Consider the following 23,465-nt stretch of genomic DNA (forward strand, 5'->3'; position numbering starts at 1 on the left):
TAATTAGTTGCATTTAATTTTTTTTTATTTTTTTATTTACTTTTTATTTATTTACTACATATTAAACAAACAGCACTGAATGGGAATAATAAAAAAAAAAAAAAAAAAAAAACTCTGACAGGGTTTTACTCAATCTTTTTTACTCAAAAGATTTAATTTCTATTACTTTATACATTTACATATACATTTTTATTTCAGAATAGATACAGTAACAGAGACAACATTCATATCTCGACATTAGAACAAAGTATAGAATAAACACATGGATTAATAATGTAAATAAATTATGAAGCATCAAAACAAAAAAACTTAAAAATCTGGTATTTTCATGCACACCTTTATTTATTTATTTTTATGTACACATTTAATCGCTTAGCTAGCTCGTCGATGTATCATGACGCAATCAATGCGCAGTTCTGCTTCTGCGCAGGACCGGAAGCAAATAACAGCTCTCCAGAAACACACACATCTGCTCAAAACATTTGGATAAAAGAGCTCGACAGAAGAAAACAGGTAACAGAAAATGACCTGAGATCATTTTCTGCATGGTGAACAGTCGGATTCATTAGTTAATACCCGGGAATTGTAAGTGTATATGACCTAGCATGATTTCATAGCCTAAGCTTACATTGACAGTTGGATGTTTTACTCCTTACAACACACACTATTTTCTCTCACACGCGCCTGTGTGTGTTAGCAGCCAGTGAATGGAAGTGGCGAGGGCCCGAGAGATGGGTCCCGAGAGAATCTTACCGAACTCCGAGGAGGATGTGGTGCAGGACCGGCCTTTAGACACCGCAGTGCCGGAGGAGTGGAGCGGGGAGGACATGGAGGAGGACGAGGACAATGCTGGAGACGAGGACAGTGCTGGGTATTATTACCAGCCTCTGAACCAAGACCCAGACGGGATGAACAGCTCACACACAGAGCCAGCCGATGAGGCGAGCGCTGCAGAGCAGCTCCAGGAGGTCCAGGACAGAATAGAGGTACAGGAGACGTCTTTAGGGTGCCTGTTGTATCCTCATCTTTCTGGTCAGCAAGTGTGGTTTTACCCAGTCTAGTTGCTTGGTTTCATCTGATTTGAATTGTCTTACTGAAATCTGATCTTCATCCACATTTTGCAGGCCATGGGTCTGTTCCTTCCCCAGCCTCCTCCTGACAGCGACGAAGAGGAGGATCCTGAAGGAGCCGCTGCCTGTATAAGTCAAGTGTCCATTCCCATGGATGAAGGTAAGCATGAGAACTGACTTTACTCAACACTGATATACTGTCATCATGTCACGTATTGTTTCATTACTCTGTCAGTGTGTTGGACTAAAATCTCATCACCCCAATCAATGCAGCTGGCCTTAAAAAATAAAGTTAAGGAATGAAATGATCCATAATGGTTATGGTTATAAAGTTAAATATATCCAACTGTATCCGCATACATACAGTACACTCACATAACGCAGAATATATCGTATGGTAAATCTCAACTGCTTGATTGCTTTTATAAATCACAAAATGTAAACTACATTATTGCACAGCTCTAATCTGCCAAATGAGATTATAAGACATTACAAATATAAACATTAACATCACGATTTTCTGTAAAGCTGCTTTGAAACAATGTGTATTGTGAAAATCACTATTCAAATAAATTTGACATCTTTAAATGGACGTTATAAATAATCCAGATTAATACTAGCAGTACACAAATCGGTTGATTTAACTGATTACTAAAATATTAGTAATATTTAAGAAAGAAAATATTCACAAGTGCAATTTTGGAATTAACAGGTGGAATGAGGGTTAAACCTTGGCTAAAGTATGCATGTTATTAGTGTAACATACAGATTGCTTTCATGTTATGCCCTATAAATATCCAGTATTTAAATTGAACACTATTTTTCTTAAATACATTTAAAAATAAAACACTAAAATGTAATACTTCAAGTGAATTTAGCCATCACACCATTATAATGTACAGCATGAAAAAATATTTACAATTTGTTTGCCCATAAATTATATTACATGAATTATTTAATTGTTAGTGTTTTAGAAGACATAATTGAATGACGGCAAAGGTAATCTAAATAAATGAGTACTTTAAAATATCCGTTATCTTATATTAATATAGATGCATATGAAAAGTGCTAATATCAGCCAATTAACCAACGTGGTAATGACATATTTGAAATGTTCTTGTTCGTTCACAGATCACGTGGAGCTGGTGAAAAGGACCATGGCGGCCATCAATCTGCCGACCCTGGGAATCCCTGCCTGGGCCCAGGAGATCTCAGACGACCAGTGGAAGGACATGGTCCAGCAGACGCTCCAGACCAGACAGAGCTCTGCAGGCCTGAGGCTGGAGCGCAAGTGAAGCCTCGCCTCGGCCTCGGCACTTCTCATACTGCATAAACGCTAGAGGACCTTCTGACATTTGCTCAATCAAACCAAAATGCACATTTATCACCCTAGCTGTGGTTTATACCAACTGTGGAATTCTTAAAGAGGAAATTTAATAGTTTACCTTTTAATTGCTTTGAACGTTACAGAGTTGGCAAAAAATGGTCCTGAAAACACCCAGACCTGTTTCAGCCTTTTCCCAAAGGCAGTTGTGTTAATTATGCAGTATGTTCTTTTGCTTGATCATTTTTTTTTTTGTAAAGTGAAGTTTGGCGAGATTTAGTGGTTGCTTTTGTATGACTGTATAAACATGTAATGGTGCATCTCAGTTATGTGCCGTTTAAGTCACAAAAAAAAAATCCATTAATCTGATTGACGATGTGCAATGAGTGACTAATCCTTTATGTATTTCACATGGCTTGAGCAACACAACTGGCCGTCACGTCTTTTGTGTTTCTTTATTGTTGTTCTGTACATACATGAACATCTGTACAAAATATGACTTTCATACTATGTAATGCTCAACCTAATTAAAGTACAACATATGTACATATGACCTGGAAAGCAGCTTAAGATTAGTGTCAGACTTGGGAAGGAGGGCTGGGAGAGGAGGGAAAGGTTGAGTGTGGAGAGACCCATACTTTCTTAATTTCCCTCGGTTTTGTCGTTGCTGCCGGACAAGCTGAACACGGGCCCCGTTCGCCGGTCAAACTGCATTGAGGCAGGAATCATGCTGCGTTCAAGAGTGAAGTTGCCTCTGATTGTTTCTGGAATGTTTTGGTCTATTTAGAGGCAGCTCGGTTGGCAATTCATGCTCTTGATTGCATGGACAAGTCATTCCCGTACACTGATAGGCTGAGGTGATGTAACGACACTTCAAACAGCTAATGATTTAAAGACTTCACCTCTGCACTGCATACTATAGGCTGTAATAGCATGAGTCGAAACATACGCACACGCTTGGAACGATGGAAAAAGTGTAGCAGCTTGAGCGAATTACGGCGGATAGCAATAGAGTGTTGCGTTGTCCAGCAGCTTGTAGGAGGAGTAAATGTTCCCTCACTATTGGAATGATCAAAGTGACACTTCACGGGACAGACCTTTACAACAGAGAGGGGACATCATGCATCAGAATGAAGTCATTCAAGCAAACAGAAGTAAAGAAAAGATGGAGTTGGGGCAGAAAGAGGGAATACTGAAGGGCGGGCAAGGGTACAATCGTAAGCAATATACATGACAATATACAGTACACAAGTAGTCGCAATCGCAAGCTGTCGCTTTTCCATATATTAAGCCTGGACAGGTAAGCGAGTATCTTTTCTCTTTAAGTATATAGTCCTATAAGGAGGATTGTATAGCGCTTGATCGAACACTAGATCAGTGGATGTTTTTCTTTACCGTTCTAAAACCTGGAAAAAAATATTGCTTTTGCGCTTTAAAATGAAAACAGCAACGAAATGAAACTATCTTGGACAGGGCGGCAGTTCCCGATCTTGAACGGTTTCCGTTTTAAAGGTTTAACGGGAGTTTGTTTTTCGTTCTCGTCTAGTTTTTTTTAATAAATCACAGAAACCTATGAAGCAAAACAAGTCAACTTACAAAAGCTAGGAGGTGAAAAAAGCACATTGCGATTTCACGGGAATCTGTTGAAGAGGTACAAGTCTTAAAATGAAACTAAAATAGATGCATACGAAGATAAGTGGAGTGTGGACCAATAGGTGCATGCGTTTAGATCACATTCTTTTATGCGACTGTAAACGGACTGTATACTACTTTTACAGCATTTTCGTCAAGCGCTCTGCTGGTGCTGGATATAGAGGTGATTGCTTCCACAAAGCTCCCTTACTTTTGTTGATCATGATCATTAACACAATCACTAGGTCAATCTCTTCAAAATGTGTGGTCATGGTCTTAGATCTAAAAAATGACTTCAGATGACTACCTGAAACATTTACAGCACCAGGTCTCGATGGAGAAACAAAGTCCCATCTCAGATGTTCGAGCAGACCTGTCTAGGAAAGCATCTGAAACAGATTCACAATCCCATGCGAGTTGAAATCTCAAACTTGCATGTTTAATTCATAAAGCTTGTTTTGTAAGAAACACGTTTCACTAGTTAGTTCTTTGTATGACATCAAGAATAACCCTGATTCACTCCTGTTTGGCGACCATCCATACCATCTAAAACCCAGGACAGGGTTTCCATCTCCACGTCTCCAGTAACATGATTCATTTAGTTAAGTGTGGCCCCCTTCATTGCAGACACGACAGATTCGCAGAGGCAAGTGATGGGAAAACAGGAGAAGCTCTCAAGCAGCGGTAAAAACGGGATAGGGAACATGCGGACAAATGGAGACAGCATAAAGTGGGCAACATAAAGTGTGGAGAGAAAAACAACGCAACCACAACAAGAGCATACTTTGATTATTTGTAACCCACACTTGCTTTCTACCAACCCAGCGGTCGCTTCTGTTCGGTGTGCGGATCAGCATCTATGGATGGGGGGGAAAGAGTTGGGGAGATGAGGAAGAGTGCATGGGAGCTCTCCACTGCTCTGTGGACTGGACTTTTGCAGACGGGGCTTTCCAACAGTGAGGGAGGAGGGAGTGTGGATATAGGCAGAGGAGTAGAGAGGTGGGTTACAGCAGGCGACAATTTTGGACCAAGACGAGAGGGACAGTTTAGGCGTGGTGGAGGGTGCCGGGGCTCCCGCGTCAGAGGGCTTCTTGGTTGGCCGTCAGGTACTCCTCCGCTCGCTTGTGAGATTCCAGGGCTTTTATAGTGTAGACGTCCTGCGGCAGCTCAGACTTTCGCCTCATCAAAACCTTGTCTTTCTTGATTTCTTTCATCCCCTGAAAAGAAAACCGTTACATTCCTGAGACAGTGCCAGACTAATGCCCAAAGTAGACATAAGTTAGTTGCAAACCCGTTAGACTTTCATTCATCTTGGGAACACAAATGAAGATATTTTTGATGAAATCTGAGAGATTTCTATCCCCCCATTGACAGCTACACAATTGACACTTTGATGCTTCAAAAAGAAATCGTAAAAAATAATCCATATGAATCGAGCGGTTTAGTCCAAATTTTCTGAAGAGACACAATCGCTTTTCTTATATGATTAACAGATTGAATTTAGGCTTTTATTCACATATAAACATTTATCAATTCACACATCAGTTATGGTAAGCGGAAGCTCAAGCATGTATGAGAACCAATGAGGTTCATTCTCGTTTTACACAGCACGTTTGAGCCAATGATGTTTATTCTCGTGATTTGTTTATGTTCGCCGATGAATGTTAATATGTGAATAAAAGCCTAAATTCAATCTGTTCATCATATAAAGCGATCGTGTCTCTTCAGAAAATGTAGACTAAAACGCTTAATTCATATGGATTATTTTTTATGATTTCTTTTTGAAGCATCAAAGTGTCAATTGTGTAGCTGTCAATGGGCGGACAGAAATCTCTCAGATTTCATCAAATAGACCTTCATTTGTGTTCTGAAGATGAGCGAAAGTCTTACGGGTTTGGATCGACACGAGGGTGAGTAAATGATGACAATTTTTTCATTTTTGGGTGAACTAACCCTTTAAATATAATACATTTACACTTATTTGAAGCTGTTGGACTGAAAAGCAAACCTGTAATCTAAATTAGCTGTAGTTTCTTTCATTTAGGCCAAACATTTGTGTTAATGTTTAGTTTCAGTTGGCTTATATTAAAGCTAAAATGTATCCAGCCAAAAGCATATTTTTGTTTTCCCCCAATATTATTTATTAAAGCAAGAACTGATAAGAATGTGTTCCTTGAAATGCTATGCAAGTCGCTTTGGATAAAAGCGTCTGCGCCAAATGCATAAATATAAATATAAATGCATAAATATAAAGCAGCATCACGTTGTCAAAATTGTGTACCATATTAGCTCCAAAAGAGCATGTATAGCGCTCTAGCTAGCAATGAGTTTGGCACTCATGCTCTAGAACAAACTCGCATGGGATACCCACCAATCCACTGTACAGGCATTGTTTGTTGCTGTGAAGATCTACAAGTGTTTGACTGTACCTGTGAGGCTTCTGTTTCCACAGTCTTCTTCAGCAGCTGGATGTCCTCGGCTGTGGGGGTCTCGGTCTCCATCGAGTACAATGGCATCCCTCCTTCATTATACATCATATACTGCACATACACACAAACACATGCCATTTACACATTAATGAAGCTAGTTCACACCTAAACATACATGTGCTCGGCTGGGCAGGACTGCTTTATGTTATTTACATGGGAGAACAAGAAATATAGGTTACACTTTATTTTATGAAGTTATTTTTCGACAATATCCGTCAGCAAATGACAGCAGCTTTCTGGCAGAGCGGGAAGGAAGGATTTGAACAGAGAGATAGGAAGCGCGGCAGGTTAGAGTGTTTTGGATTGCATACAATAATAAAAGAAACGAACAAATACATTGAGAAAGAAGTGGTAGACAGCTGAAGAGGGGATTGGGATGATTTTTAATGAAACTTGGGAGGCGGATGGCCGTTACTCTTTCACATATCTTAGCATGTGGTGTGTGTATGTGTATGTGTGTGTGCCTAGCATGAATGCATGCATTTGTATGTGTGCGTGTATGAAAAAAAAGTGTCCTAAATGAAAACTGTGCAACCCAATGTCACAAAAAAGACTTGTGTGTATATATATATATATATATATATATATATATATATATATATATATATATATATATATATATATATATATATATACATACATACACACACACACACACACACACACACACACACACACACACACACACAAAAAAAAAAAGTCTTTTTTGTGACATTTATTTTGTTATTTTTGTCTATTTAAATTCTATTTACAAACTCACCACACACAATAATGGTCAATAACTGTAATTTGTTGAAAGCTAATCTTTTTCTGAAACACCTTGCACATGAAGATGGCACACTGTTTTAGAAATCAAATGTGAAAAACACCTATTTTAGCTTCAGGTTCTAAAGGGTTAAGTACTGAGTAATATTAAGCAACTACATGTACTTACTATAGGGTTAGGGTAGGATTAGGTTTTGGTTAGTTGCATGTAATTATGCATAATTTACTGTTATTACTATGGTAAGTACATGTAGCAAATATAGCAAGGACACTGTAAAATAAAGTGTTACCGAATATATATTATTAAGGGGTGTTGTCACAGTGTTTTGTTTCCTGCAACTTGCAGCATTAACAGAATTCAAATGCTGGCGATTAGAAAGGTGTGATTGTCAGCTAGTTTACTTTGGATATGGCTCATCCATATGGCTCAGAATTCAGAGTGTGAACTATCTTAGTTTTAACGAGAAAAAAAAAAAAAAACGTGATTAGATGAGACAAAGCACCTTTTAAAGCATTTAATTTGAGAGGCTGCTCACAGCAGAGTGAATGGGTGGAGCTTGAAAGTCGAGCCACACCCTATTCCTAAACCTAATTAGGTTAAGCTCCACCCATTAAGTGCAGAGAGGAGGAGCTGTCACTTGACATCATTTGGTTCTGCAGTAAGCATCACTTGTTTCATTTACTGGATTATGCAAAAATAGACATAACTGCATGGTTATTAAAAGTTTCCAGCAAAGACCGTGATACTGAATTAGTCATATAGGATTTGTTTTCATACCACCCACCCTACATCTAAACAGAACTTGGTAGGGAAGATGAAAGTAACCCAAAGAGTAAGATGAATGCAAAATAACGATTCCGTTACAGAAATAAATGACTCACCTCCTCCTGAGCCAGACCGGGCCGCAGCTGAACCTTTGTACTCTGTGAAAATCCAAAACTTGTGGTTGATAAACACACATTCACAGGATTCCTCATCACATCCTGATTAAATGGTGGGTTCTTTTTGTGTTTGCCCTCAGAGCACAGAGAGAGATGAGTGGTGATAATTAAACTCGTCAGGAGTAGTTTGGAGTTGATTAATTTTAATTAGGATACGTACAAAATTAGCTGCGCACAAAGCTTGTGCATCTGATCATAAATGAATTTCTCAATTTTAACCTATAACATATGACTTCACTAGCTATGTTTCCATCCACCTATTTTTATGTGCATTTTGAGATATCGCATAAAAAAAAACCTAATGTTGGAAGCGCATCAATTCTAAAAAACCCATGCACTCAATTGAGTCGGATACATTTTTTATCCAATAACAAGACATAACCAATGCATAAACTGATGGAAACACATTTACCGAATATATTCCATAATGTGCATCAAAAAAGTCATGTGAATTTGCGCGATGGGACGGCATAACTGGACTAATCTTGTTGCACAGCATGAATGCTGTTGTGATCATTCTGAAATGCTTAGCAAAGTCTGTCGTCTAAGTGGTTCAGTATAATTCCCTCCCAGAAGTGTCTTACACGACTGCGCTCCCAAACAGCAGCTTCCGCCTCAGAAAGCATGATAACATGACTGCGTTTATTGTGTTTCCTTCCAGCGAGCCGAAGAGAACAAAATCGTCACTTAAGTCAATAAGACCATCTCTGGCTAAATATTATAAGACAATTTGAAAGTTGCTGCAGTAGGAGAAGCCTCTGTATATAATAACTTCCATTTTTCTTAATGATATTAATATAATGATATTTAGCCAGAGATGGTCTAATTGACTTAGCGCCAGTTTATCAGGAAGTGACGATTCTGTTCTCTTCGGCTCGCTGGAAGGAAACGGTGCTTTATTCGCAAATGTTTTATGCGATGTTCAAATTTTGCACATAAGTTCAATTCGCAACTTTGGATGGAAACATAGCTACTAACAGTTTGATTGTGTCCTATTTGACTGTATCGGTGTACACGACCATTCAAAAGTTTTGGGTCAGTCAGTATTTTCTCTTGTGCTCACCAAGGCACTGCAAAAAAATGCTTTTCTTACTTAGTATTTTTGTCTGGTTTCCAGTCCAAATATCTAAAAATTCTTAAAATCAAGATGCATTTACTAGATAAGTAAAATTAGATAAGATATTATGTCTTGTTTTCCGGGGGAATTAATCAAAATTAAGTGTGTTTTTGCTTAAAACAAGCAAAATTATCTGTCCATGGGGTAAGACAAATAATCTTAATTCAAACAGAAAACAAGATTATTTTTCTTACCCCATGGACAGATCATTTTGCTTGTTTTAAGCAAAAACACACTTAATTTTGATTAATTCCCCCGGAAAACAAGACATAATATCTTATCTAATTTTACTTATCTAGTAAATGCATCTTGATTTAAGAATTGTTAGATATTTGGACTGAAAACAAGACAAAAATACTAAGTAAGAAAAGCATTTTTTGCAGTGGTTTGATCAAAAATGCAGTAAAAAAAAAAAACTTAAATATTTATGTAATGTGTTCCTGTGTTGGCAAAGCTGAATTTTCAGCAGTCAATACTCAAGTCTTCAGTGTTACTTGAGAAGTCATTATAAAATTCTATTAAGTGCAGCGGAGGGTGTTTACCTGAGGGTTCTGTTTCGCCAGTTCTTCAATTTTATGCCACATTTCTTCCCGTTCCTTAAGTTTGTACTTCTCTCTAGGGAAGAACAGGAAAACAACACAGAGTTTAGGATACGTCAGAGAAAATAACTCGTATGTATATGTGGGTACATGTGGCTGCCACAAGCTTAGCTCAACAAAACCAGCTTGCTTAGTAATTCTGCTTAGAGAACAAAGACAGTCACTGAGTCTCAAAATCTAGAGAACTGCCTACCTAGACATCATCTCTGGGCATGTTCGATGCCCAAAATGCTGTCTCTCTCTTTGTAGTTCACTAGGATTTGAGACAGTAAATGACAACTGCTGACAAGACCTTCTCAAACAATTTGTGTCAGAACAAGCCTTTTACAATCTGTACACCTTTTTTTTTTTTTTGCCTCATATTCTCTCTTTCTTGCCTCATTCACTTACTTCTGCTTCTCAGCCTTGTACTGCTGAGTGCAATCATCAAACAGCTTCTGGTTCATCTCCATAAAGAGCTTAAGGGCATTGTAGATAAGCCCGTGGATTGTCCTGCAGGAGAAAACACCACATTATTATTCCAGACATTTGAACAGAACGTTCTTTCCTTCAGGTGTTCATTCATCATTAGAAAGATGTGTCTTATTGGAAAAAAACAGATTGTGACTGAACACAATCTGTCAAAGTGTGGCTATACTTGTTCCAGTGGCTCTTGGAGTTCTTGTAGAGAGCGGGAAACATGATGGGGAGGATCTTGGCAGCATTGTCACTGATCAGGCTCATGATGTACTCATTGTTCCAGTAATACAATGCTCTTTCAGCAACCTGGAACACACATGACATTACAGATCAATAGCTATCACACTCTAACATGCTACAATGCTCTTTTTATGTTACTGCATATCGTCGCTGTCGGGTGGAAACCTTGTATCTCCAAAAACGCTACTTTTTAAGAACTGGAAAAAAACATTCGTTGATCATAGGTACTAAACCTATGCGCGTGAACTCGACAATCGATTACTATGGCCTCCCACCGAAAACAGGATGTAAACAAAGGTATGAGCGCTGGCTGAATTAACTTCATTTTTATTAATATCTCTAACATCTACTGCAGTCAGATCCACTCGTGTTCACTCGGAAGGAATCACTCACATTTTCTGTGCACTTGTAATGACACTTAAAGGATGTTAAGAGGCTAAAAAGCAGGCTTACTACTTGCCCCATTGAAGTCAATAGGGTGCAAATTTTAAAAATAGAATAACTCGGTGTAGGCAACACCGATTTTTGTCGTTGTTCTCTGTATTGACAGCACTCCAAATGTACAAAAAAATGAGCTCAATGTTAAAATTGACCGGAGTTCTCCTTTAAGTTTTAAAGGTTTAAGTTTATGAAAATTATTAATGAACATTATTTTATATACAATTTATATTTTATGAAACATGTTGAACTCTAAAACTGATAGAAATTCAAAGCCATAAATCTAAGCAAGTTGTGTTCCAAATTTGAGGATGATATCTAAAAAAAAAAAGTAGCTTTCGGTAAGATATTGTTTGGGCGCAGTAACAGATTTTCCCCATTACAGGGTTCGTACACCTTTTCCAAGGTCAAATTCAAGCACTTTTCAAGGTCCATTTTAAAGCTTTTTCCAGCACCTTACACCACCGTAAATTACATACCAATACATAATCAAAATGATTATTTAGTGTTTTTATCAAATTAAATCAGATTTATCAGATTAAAAGAGATAATGCTATAAACAGCCAAAATTGTGTTTCGTAATAGGAGAAAGATCAGATATTTAAGCAAATCACAAGTTTTATTTTTCGAAATGTATCACTAAGTAGATAATGCCTATGAATAATACTTTTCATTATTTTAATGTCCAAATATTGCTTCTGAAGGATTACAAATTTAAGAATCTATTTCAGATATGCTTCCTTACATAACATCATGGTGAATAATATTTAGCTTTTAAGGTTAAGATGATGATATCACACGAATGATTCTGCTCAGCAAAGTTGCAATTCCTGTTTTCTCCATTGTCACCTTTTGTTCTGCAAATGGCTTTCGGAGCCCAAATGGCTTTCGGAGCCCCTGGCCCAGACGTTGAATCGTTAGGATGATTGGATTAGCAATGCAATAGAGTGTTATGCTGATTGGGTCTGTTTCTCTTGAGCAAGCCAGATAACCTGCCAAACTGGTCTTACACCTGATAGAATCAAATCATCACTACCTTTGTATGCTTTGTTTTGATTTGTCTCCACCTCCATAAGTCCCTCCTCCTGAAATGCCTATTAGATACCATGTAAAGTTACTTCAGATTAGATTGTTGGATGACTGCAGCAACGCTCAGCGAAGTCCTCAATAAAGAATAACTTCTGCTTGAACGATATCCCAACATCTCCTGGTCTTGCTTCGATGAAGATAATGTGATTTTCAGGCTTCAAAACTGAAGTAATTTCAAGGGCTGAAAATATGAAGACACAGGATTTGAACAGAAATATTTTACAGGCCTTGGTTTTGGGACACATTCTTAATTCTAAGCGGTATGTGTGGAGAAAACCAGGCACTGCTCATCACCTGTCCAATACAGTCTCAACAGTGAAGCATGGTGGTGGCAGCATCATGCTGTGGGGGTGTTTTTCAGCTGCAGGGACAGGACGACTGGTTGCAATCGAGGGAAAGATGAATGCGGCCAAGTACAGGGATATCCTGGACGAAAACCTTCTCCAGAGTGCTCTGGACCTCAGACTGGGCCGAAGGTTCACCTTCCAACAAGACAATGACCCTAAGCACACAGCTAAAATAACGAAGGAGTGGCTTCACAACAACTCCGTGACTGTTCTTGAATGGCCCAGCCAGAGCCCTGACTTAAACCCAATTGAGCATCTCTGGAGAGACCTGAAAATGGCTGTCCACCAACGTTTACCATCCAACCTGACAGAACTGGAGAGGACCTGCAAGGAGGAATGGCAGAGGATACCCAAATCCAGGTGTGAAAAACTTGTTGCATCTTTCCCAAAAAGACTCATGGCTGTATTAGATCAAAAGCGTGCTTCTACTAAATACTGAGCAAAGGGTCTGAATACTTAGGACCATGTGATTTCAGTTTTTCTTTTTTAATAAATGTGCAAAAATGTCAACAATTCTGTGTTTTTCTGTCAATATGGGGTGCTGTGTGTACAATAATGAGGAAAAAAAATGAACTTAAATGATTTTAGCAAATGGCTGCAATATAACAAAGAGTGAAAAATTGAAGGGGGTCTGAATACTTTCCGTACCCACTGTATACATTTATCTACTGGAATAGAGCAGTTTAAATATTGCATAAGGCCATCCTCAAGCTTACAGTCGGCTACTTGTATGACACTCCATCTGACACGATTTCTGTTCAGCGATCAGCGATTGTTGTTATGCTCTGGGCTGACGTTTGCAGGTTTTAATTTGCGGGTAGTTAACGTTACAGTTACTGTACTGTAACTTTGGCTATGTTCACTGCATATTCCACAAATGAACGTGCCATAACGGACATGCAATAACGGACATGCAATACTAACATGACATTATCACACCAAGTACTCTCAGTCACTAATGGCCCTTTCAGACAGGACGCGGAATGCGTGTATGACACCCATTTATTTCAATGGCTTGCGCTGCGCGAGGACGTTTTGTTGCTGCGTCGACCAAAGCGGAGCGCAGCACTGGCGAGCTCGCGCGCACGCCGCGGTCAAAGTTAAAAATAGTTCAACTTTTGCCGCTGCGCTCTGTGACGATTACACGCGGCCAATAAAACACGCGGCATCCATACAAGCGCGGAAATCAAAATGAAAACTCCGCCTACTTTTGCTCTGGCCAGCGTAGCGCAAATCGCTCTGTATCTGAAGGGCTACATTTTATTTCTCCATTTAATAAACAAACTATTCAGTCAGATAGGTATTTGTTGTAGAAGAAATACAGTTACAATTTCAAGCTTTTTCAAGCATTTTATCCAAAATTTAAGCACTTTTCAAACTTTGAAAACACAACATCAAAATTCAAGCATTTTCAAGGATTTCAAGCACCCGTACGAACCCTGCCATTAGATGCCAGCAAAACTCCACTGGTGCACACAGTGGTTGGATTTTAGATTTGCAGTTGAGTTTTTCTCTCTCAAATATTACAAGCACACACGCACACATTTTTTTTATTGCACACATATCGACCACACTCAGACATCCATATCAACACACACACACAATTATCGCTGCATAATTTATCCAATTGGCTCTATAATATGCCGAAGCAGAAAACAGGAATAAAGTGAGTATTTGCTTTATAGGCCAAACCTGAAAAAAAGGGCACCATCTGGTAATAAAAGTTGGCCTTAACCAACAGAATGAAAGCCTCTTAAAGATTGCATCATTTTATAGTTAAATGGCCCTGGAATAAAAAAAAATGCATTTTTAATGGGTTTCAATACAGACATTTTTGTCCAAAAGGCGCTGAGAGGAACTATTTTTGTGTACCTAGTACAAAATAGATTTTTTAAAGGAAATGGGGGTGAAATAGTACAATTCCAATAAAAATACACACCTGTGCCAAATTTTATGCAGTTAGCCTTAACACAGGCAAAGTGATCAAAAACACTAAACTGAAAAAGACAAAAATTTCCATAAGGATGCACAAGGGTTAAATACTTGCAAAACCCACAGACAGACGTAAAGGGTTACCAACAGTAATGATTTATGAAAAAAAAAAAAAAAAAAAAAAAATGAAATAAGGAGATACAAGGTTTCTGCCCAACATCGACGATGTGTAAAAGATTATGTAAATGATGCCCAATGTTCAGTGATAGAACGAGATCAGTGCTTTCATACCTGGAAGTGTGGACTTGATACACACTTGGCCAGCTGTCTAAACAGAGGCTCCATGACTTTAACAAACTCTGAGGGCTCAATGACATCCAAGATTTCCTCCAGTTCATTCAGAAACATCACCTCCTTAGGACTGTGGGTCTTAGGCCAGAACTTCAGCAGGCCCATAATCACCTGATGCAGAAGAGGAAGACAAATGGCTGAGAAAGTCATCTTTGCACCAGTTAAGTTCAAGTTCACCATGAATAAAGAATTTATATAGAAATATAATACTAGAGAAATGTTAATAATAGTGACAGAAAACGGGGCAGTTGCCAATGCTGTAAATCTTACAGGTTCAGTGAGGCTGCTGTCCTTTTCCAAAAACTGCACCACACAGTAGGCCAGCTGAAAGCACAGGAAATTACTTTTTTTCTTAAAAAGAACATAATAGGATGACTAACATTGAGCCACTGCTATTCCTAATTCTATTAATACATTGTGCAACACCTACCATGCAAACCATCTTAACCTCTAATACTTATAAACTATGGATACCGTGAGGCGGGGGAGGGCGATACGCTGGATGAGGCACTAAACTGGTAAATATGAATTCTTTCACATGTGGTTATGCAAAATTCATGGGTGTTTCACTTTCAAATATCACTGTGGAGGAGGAAATGCAAGAACTTGTTAGAAAAAGGTGCATCCTCATGGTGTGGAACTAAACCAAACCCATTAGTTGCTGTAAAGCTTTCCTACTTGCCCTTGTTCTAATGTCAAACATGAAGAGAAATGATTGAACTGAACGCATTACCTCAAATTGTTAAATAACATCTGAAATAACCATTAGCTGCCAAAAAGGTCTCCAATATGCTGTAAAGTAACAGCACTCAAGGTGACCTTAAAAATATAGAAGCTTCATTTTTTGGGTTCAGAATTTCTCTCAAATGCAAGCAAATAACATTTTTAAATATTATTTCTTTATTTTTCAATCATGCAAGCAAGAGTGCTGTTCAGCCACAGGTAATCTTGCATTCAGTATTCAGTACTACAGTATAATTTTGAGTTTGCATATTTTTCTTCCTCCCCAATAGAAGCTTAAAATGATAAGTGGACTGAGAAAAACAGAGAAACATCCCAGTGTTATACTAAATGATTAACGCCAGTGAGCCAATCACATTTTAGGACTTGAACTAACAGTAGTTAATGCAATTACTGACATTTTTGAGAATTTTTACATTATAATTTTTTCATATAATCCCCCCCCCCCCTCCCCTCCCTTTACCTTTCCTTAAGCGTACCTGTGGGTGATAGACGCTGAGAGACTTGACTTTGTGTAAAGGCAGAAGCACTCTGATGAGAAACATTTTGTGCTCCTCTTTCAGTGGCAGGGCAAAGCCATTAATTATGCTGTGGGAAGAACATGAGATCGGTCATGTGACGGACAGGTTCTTTCAGTTCAGCAAAGAGAGAAAGACCTCCCTTCAGATTTGTCATGGCAACACTGATAGTGGTCACACTCACCTTCCTAAGATTTCTAAGAGCTCTGCAATCCCATTGTGATGCTCCGTCTCGTATATAAATCTATAGTGCGAGATCAAGGACATCGACTCAATGGATGAATTCTGGACAAAGACAGACTTGCATCCAAGAGCTCACACTTTCTGGATCTACTCTTACAAAGTTTATGAATGAGAACATTTTGATGGCCGAAAGAACCATATGCAAAGGACAGCTTGCCTGTAGAATATATTGTTGATCTGCCGACGGACGTAGGCTCTCAGTCCCAGGAACTTTCCATAGATCCTGTGCAGGATGGTTTTCAGGAAGTCCCGCTCTCTGGGGTCTTCACTGTCAAAAAGCTCCAGAAGCTGAAAAGCAATAAGGTGAACTGAATCCATTAGCTCAATCATTAGATGGGTTCTGAGAACCAATCCCAGTAGCTACGTTTACATGCATCCAAATAAATCCGTTTATAATCAGTCTGATAGCTCAATCGGACTGAAGAGCCTTCCTGTAAACCTTATATAATCTGATCAAAAGGAAAAAATAAAGCTTGTAAACGCCTGAATCGATATATTTTCTCAGTAGGATTCAAAAATATCTTGCTGTTGCAATGCGGAATGTTTTATGTCATACAAACTTGCATATGTTTATTTACGTCTCACATTTAGTCTCACATTACGTCTCAAGCTGGTCATTGGATGAGACTAAATATTTACTAAATATTTGCTAAAAAAGCTCTTGTGACCTAAATCTCAGCTTTCATTTTAGATACGTCATCAAGCCAGATATCTCTCCAGATACCAGTATCATCTTCAATAATAATAATTTAAAAAAAATCTGTCCACCAAAGTGCACAAAGTAGGGACGTCCTGAGCGGATCTCAAGGACTCGTATCGGGCCGATTAAGATTTGTTTTTAACTGATCGGTCTCGGCTATCCTAAGCCTGATCCTTCATTTACCATCAACTTGCGTGGCGTGCAAGAACCACTGAGGTCTGTTCTAGCGTGTCACATGTTCAAGCTTCTGTTAAGCATATTTGATGCACACTTTTTAAACAAATCCCTCAAAAGTCATTTGTTTACTGTTTAATTGTATCTGGCGTAAGACTATATGAGAAGTTGTTGCCATTAAGCATTATCTTTGTTCTGTTGTTTTTATTTGTGCTATTTCCTAAAGTTTCATCATCTGGTCTTATTTTATAACAGATCGTTTACTTATATTAATAATTTACAATTATATTATGTTTCTATAGAATTTATTCATTTGCTTTGTTCTTGCAAAGTCTGGTGAGTTAAATAGAAAATGTACTACCCAATGGTGAGTCAAGCTTCATTATATACATACATACATACATGTATATATACACACAGTATCTCACAAAAGTGAGTACACCCCTCACATTTTGTAAATATTTTATTATATCTTTTCATGGGACAACACTGAAGAAATGACACTTTGCTACAATGTAAAGTAGTGAGTGTACAGCTTGTGTAACAGCTTGCTCAAAATAACTCAACACACAGCCATTAATGTCTAAACCGCTGGCAACAAAAGTGAGTACACCCCTAAGTGAAAATGTCCAAATTGGGTCCAATGAGCCATTTTCCCTCCCGGGTGTCATGTGACTCGTTAGTGTTACAAGGTCTCAGGTGTGAATGGGGAGCAGGTGTGTTAAGTTTGGTGTTATCGCTCTCACACTCTCTCACACTGGTCACTGGAAGTTCAACATGGCACCTCATGGCAAAGAACTCAGAGGTTGGCTTTGCAAAATAGACGTCTGAGTGCTGCCAGCATTGCTGCAGAGGTCGAAGCCATACACCGCACACTGCATCAAATTGGTCTGCATGGCTGTCGTCCCAGAATGAAGCCTCTTCTAAAGATGATGCACAAGAAAGCCCGCAAACAATTTGCCGAAGACAAGCAGACTAAAGACATGGATTACTGGAACCATGTCCTGTGGTCTGATGAGAGCAAGATAAACTTATTTGGTTCAGATGGTGTCAAGCGTGTGAGGCGGCAACCGGGTGAGGAGTACAAAGAGAAGTGTGTCTTGCCTGCAGTCGAGCATGGTGGTGGGAGTGTCATGGTCTGGGGCTGCATGAGTGCTGCTGGCACTGGGGAGCTACAGTTCATTGAGGGAACCATGAATGCCAACATATACTGTGACATTCTGAAGCAGAGCATGACCCCCTCCCTTCGCAAACTGGGCCGCAGGGCAGTATTCCAACATAACGACCCCAAACGCACCTCCAAGACGACCACCGCCTTGCTAAAGAAGCTGAGGGTGAAGGTGATGGACTGGCCAAGCATGTCTCCAGACCTAAACCCTATTGAGCATCTGTGGGGCGTCCTCAAGCGGAAGGTGTAGGAGCGCAAGGTCTCTAACATCCACCAGCTACGTGATGTCGTCATGGAAGAGGACTCCAGTGGTAACCTGTGCAGCTCTGGTGAACTCCATGCTCAAGAGGCTTAAGGCAGTGCTGGAAAATAATGGTGGTCACACAAAATGTTGACACTTTGGGCCCAATTTGGACATTTTCACTTAGGAGTGTACTCACTTTTGTTGCCAGAGGTTTAGACATTAATGGCTGTGTGTTGAGTTATTTTGAGGGGACAGAAAATTTACACTGTTACACAAGCTGTACACTCACTACTCTACATTGTCGCAAAGTGTCATTTCTTCAGTGTTGTCCCATGAAAAGAAGTAATAAAATATTTACAAAAATGTGAAGAGTGTACTCACTTTTGTGAGATACTGTATGTATATATATGTACGTAGTGATGGATGCCCCATTTTTACAGTTGAGCCCCTGCCCCTTGAGAAACTCCTTGCATGGTTCTGTAAACTGAATTGACTTTAATAACTTGAATGTACTTGAAGTGTGCACCAAGCACTAGGAAAACACAAGTATTGGATCGGGACTCGGTAGATACTCGGTATTCAATGACTCGGATCGGATCGGATCGGGGGCCCCAAAAAACTTGATCGGCTAGCACAAATAGATATTATAGATATAGATATCACTAGCACAAATAGATATTAACATGATGATCTACCCTTGCTCTAAACTTGACTTAGTATTCTACAGCGGCAAGTGCTGAACACTACCTTTAGCTGCAGCTGGCCTCAGTTTCCTTACAGACCCTCATAACAGAAGGAGTGTTTATATTCCTCTGATTGTGTGCTGATGAAGACAAACCATGATCCAGATGAAGAACAGAAGAAAGGACACTCACCGACATTACAAACTTTTGGTCGATGTATTTTTTGGCAACATTGGGCTGGAAGTCAGGTGACTCTAGGAATCTTAAGAAGAATTCATAAACCAGCTGAAGAAGGGAGAAAGAGGGGGAGAGAATAAGAGATATAATAAAGATTAATACATGATGATTGCATCTGTCAGGTTCTCTTTGCCACCAAAACAATAAATGCTGTCAGTTCTCGCAAAAATAGATTTTTTTAATCATTTGAGACAGACACCAAAACCCAGTGAGCTGCCTCGCTGCACTCAAGCCGGCGGGGAACCACAGAAGTGACTGGAATGCAATGCACTACATAGGCAGCAACTCTGTGACCCACACAAATAGTGCTCTGCACTTGATTTTGACTTTAGCATAGTGATACATTTAACAACTTCATACTTAAAAAATATAACACTAATATAAAGTCAATTTTAATCTGACTAAACTATTTTTATCCACACTATTTTGTACTGAACGATATTTTTATATTCCACATCCTCTTGCTTCGTCTATCTTGGATATGCATTGCACTGAGCTCAGGGGAAAATATGAGATTAATCTCAAAGGACACATGTGATGCTGTCTTTGAATTTACATAATGTAAAACATGCACATGAAGGGGCAACCACCAAGAACCACTACCAAACTTTAACATGCACTATAGGGCTGCAAGATTAATCGTGTTTTAATCGTGATAATGATATCTGCTTCTCTCTATATCTTGCATTGGTAAGGAGCCTCCACTATCTTTCCTGCTTGAGGTTGCCAGATGTCAAGAGCATAAATCACCCAAACTGAGCTTTTATCTTAAAAGGATACGTTTTCTGTCCAATGTTCACCTTAATCTTCTCTACCTGGCAACCATAAGCACACGCTTTCTCTGGGCTGCAAAAGAGCGCTGATGATCTGACAACACCGACAAACATATACGTGTAAGTTTAGCGATGTCCATTGTGAAATTCTGCTAGAATGAAAGTGTCATACAGCCAATCTGTGTTCACGAGGCCGGGTGTGTGATTTACAGCTGCTAAATCTGCGAGTGAACCTTCTCTGTGTCAAACTGTAATAAATCCAAACATGAATTTAGAATTTCATTCCAAAAATGCAACCTCTGTGATCCAATAGAAAGTAAAAATTGAACATTTGTAATTATTGGAATTAAGATTAGGAGCCATCGTTTTTTGCATTGATTTCCTGTCATAGTTGGTTAAATGAAGGTGCCATCTACAGGCCTATTAGGTGAAGTGAAATGGCCTTTATTACTTTACCCCTTTTGATAATTATTTTATATATATATATATATATATATTAATATGTGTGTGTGTTAACTCATCTTCCTCTTTCTCTGTAATATCTGGATATTAATCATGATTACAGTTTTTGAGCAAAATAATCATCATTATCAGTTTGCCCATTATCGTGCAGCACTAATACACTAAAGATTTTTATAAATATGACAGGGCTTTTAGAGCCAAATTTAGAACGCTGATATTGCAAACTTAATGACGGACCGGGTAGACGACTAGTGTTATGATGATATGAAGCTCCACACACACACCTGCAGGTGAGGCCAAGCGGCCTCCAGAGTGGGTTCATCCTCTTCAGGGTCAAACTCTGCTCCCGTAGGATTGGAAGAGGGCGGAAGAGTCCTGAACAAGTTTACAGAAAACTGAAAAAAAGAAACACATTATCTGTCATTACATGTCCATTCTAAGAATATACTAAAAGTACTATAATAAACCACAATACCTTTTTGTCGCGTGAAAGTAGTATTAGTACCAAGCAATTATTACCGATTTACAGTTCACAAAATATTATTATTATTGCTACACTGGATTGCTATTTTTGAATTGGTTTTAAATTTCTTCTGACTTGTAAAGCCAAAACTTACATTTTGAAGTTTAATTTATAATTGTGTTTTCAATAAGCATTATAAATGTTCCCAAACCTCTCTAAAGTCCACCAAACTCATCATGGAAGGCACTCGTGCTGTTGCTTTCAATGTTACATTCCACATGCACCATTATTAATTGTTAATAATTGTTAATCTTATGTAGAGATGTGTCAGATGGACAATTCTGGCCGTCAAATGTCAGTTTTCGCTTGATAGGACACTGTTAATTGAAAGGTTCTCCTTTGAATTCCTGTGTTCGTTTAATTTTAATGTGTTCTGTCTTGCATTCTGCGTGAACGTCACCAGAAATAAAACATGCAAATGCTGAATCTGAGCCACAAGCTAAAAAAAAAAAAAAAAGTTACATTTACTTATGCTAATTAATAATCAGAATAATACATTTGTTCACGAAGTAATATATAGTTTGTATAACTTTAGCCAAACAATTGGAAAGCAATTTGGTGCATTAGTATAGAATATATGGTGACAGGTACAAGCATTTTACAGTGGTTTTGAACAATACCTGTCCAATCAGAGTTTAGAGTCAGAACTATCCATTTAATGAGAATGCATTTGGTATTTTCTAATATTGTCTTGAAACCGTCTGTAAACTTTGCACTAAAAAATTCAGCTCTATAACCATCACCTCACACAGCTGTGAACAAACTACAACACTGAAATATCATCCTTCTTTAGCTCTAATTATGAATCAAAGGCATTAAATATGGATGACCTCAAATATCAACTCCCTCTGAAGTGACAAGTGGTGAGATACTGCTTATCAGTGTGTCCCAAAATGGCTGAGAGGAAGGAAAGGAGTGTTACTACTGCAGAGGGGCGGCACAGCTTTCTCTGTCAAGATGACGCAATGTTTCGACCACAGCCTCAAACTAGAGTCGGCTCAGACCTCCAGACAGGAGAGGGAGAGGCGAGACATTCTCACTGACACCTCGAACTGAGACGGGCGAGCGGGACGTGAGAGACTAATGAGGGACGTGAGAGGACAATGTGCATCTGAAAGCTAAGAGGTTTTAGTTATATGGTTGCGATTGTCTTACAATAGAGCCACAAGATTTATGATTAGAAATGGGGCTTGCTGATATAAACGTTCACAAAATACACCAGATAATTTTTTTATATCACAATGACTTTAATGCACTTTTATTTGGCATTACGTTTCCTAATGGCTGTGGTAGTAGTTTTCCGTGCATGTTCATGTATGTAGATACTGCTGTGTATTAATATGTAACTCTTTGCATTGTTGCATTTAGTTAAAACTCTGTGGAAAACAATTTTTTTTAAAAATAACCTTTTAAACCATTTTCTTTTATTTCAGAGCAAATACATGAATATTTGTATATTAAATTGATGAAAAATATAGTTTTGTTTTGCAGAGCCCTATTTAGGACACAGCAGATCTCTTTTCCAAATTATGAATGGCTGAAAGGAGACGCAGGTGTCTGGGCCTTGATTTATGACGGGTAATTACCCACAATTCCCTGGTGTACATTTACACTTGAGCAGATTTACCCTTGGCCTGGCTAGTAATCACCCTTGCACTGGTCAGACAAAAGCCATTTCTGTCAATTGGTCACATGATAGGCAGAGGTGTGCACTTTTAAACATGTTTTGTCCTATTATCTTCTGGCCCGATGAGAATCAGCTAACAAACATATATGCGAGTAAGAGAAGGAAAGAAATACTAAGAAAAAAAGAAGTGGAAGCTAATGTTTAACATGCGTGTGTATACAGACCAACAACTATACAAAATAAATGTGTATGCGGTACAAGAACAAAATGTCAAGCAATCGGTGAGGCGAAATGACTTGACACCTTTAGGTCTCAAATGAAGATTTATGAAATGTTTTTTAGATTATAGGTTTAACATACAATATCTCTAAATCCTCCATGCCACTAGTCACTTGTAATGAGTTCTTGTGACTCACGTGAAGGGTGAGTCACGATACAGTGCAGCTGAGGCATCAGCCTCAGTGTGTTTCCACCTTAGTGTGTTGAGGGATCTCAGAACGGTAGGAGAGGATTAATGTTGCCATGGAAACTGAATTAGAGGGGCAATTTTCCATTTAAAAAAAAAAGATTACAACATT

General features: G+C 38.7%; 2 protein-coding genes across 6 annotated transcripts in view; one reads left to right on the forward strand and one right to left on the reverse strand.

The window, feature by feature from the left end:
* Positions 1–389: 389 nt before the first annotated feature.
* mea1 (male-enhanced antigen 1) lies at positions 390–2,955 on the forward strand. Of its 4 annotated transcripts, none has more exons than XM_084392291.1 (4): positions 390–585; positions 701–986; positions 1,125–1,230; positions 2,202–2,955. In XM_084392291.1, the coding sequence occupies exons 2-4, from the start codon at positions 708–710 to the stop codon at positions 2,363–2,365; spliced, it is 549 nt and encodes a 182-aa protein (XP_084248417.1). In that variant the 5' UTR covers positions 390–585; positions 701–707; the 3' UTR covers positions 2,366–2,955. The 4 variants fall into 4 exon arrangements, with proteins under 4 accessions (XP_084248417.1, XP_084248418.1, XP_084248416.1 ...); XM_084392292.1 differs by having other exon boundaries at positions 390–513; XM_084392290.1 differs by having other exon boundaries at positions 414–513; positions 698–986.
* ppp2r5d (protein phosphatase 2, regulatory subunit B', delta) overlaps positions 2,836–23,465 on the reverse strand; it is a 48,733-nt gene continuing 28,103 nt past the window's right edge. Inside the window, exons 5-18 of one of the 2 annotated variants that reach the window (XM_084392288.1) lie at positions 21,022–21,132; positions 19,458–19,550; positions 16,454–16,584; positions 16,238–16,297; positions 16,015–16,123; positions 15,065–15,118; positions 14,735–14,905; positions 10,576–10,703; positions 10,329–10,430; positions 10,132–10,191; positions 9,882–9,954; positions 8,163–8,204; positions 6,456–6,566; positions 2,836–5,243 (exon numbers count right to left, since the gene is read on the reverse strand). In XM_084392288.1, the coding sequence (XP_084248414.1) occupies positions 5,106–5,243; positions 6,456–6,566; positions 8,163–8,204; positions 9,882–9,954; positions 10,132–10,191; positions 10,329–10,430; positions 10,576–10,703; positions 14,735–14,905; positions 15,065–15,118; positions 16,015–16,123; positions 16,238–16,297; positions 16,454–16,584; positions 19,458–19,550; positions 21,022–21,132 (1,383 nt within the window). In that variant the 3' untranslated portion in view covers positions 2,836–5,105. The remainder of the gene's footprint in view (positions 5,244–6,455; positions 6,567–8,162; positions 8,205–9,881; positions 9,955–10,131; positions 10,192–10,328; positions 10,431–10,575; positions 10,704–14,734; positions 14,906–15,064; positions 15,119–16,014; positions 16,124–16,237; positions 16,298–16,453; positions 16,585–19,457; positions 19,551–21,021; positions 21,133–23,465) is intronic. The other variant, XM_084392287.1, reaches the window with a different exon arrangement.

The sequence above is a fragment of the Rutilus rutilus genome (genome assembly GCF_951802725.1).
Source record: "Rutilus rutilus genome assembly, chromosome: 20".
Taxonomy (NCBI): Eukaryota; Metazoa; Chordata; class Actinopteri; order Cypriniformes; family Leuciscidae; genus Rutilus; species Rutilus rutilus.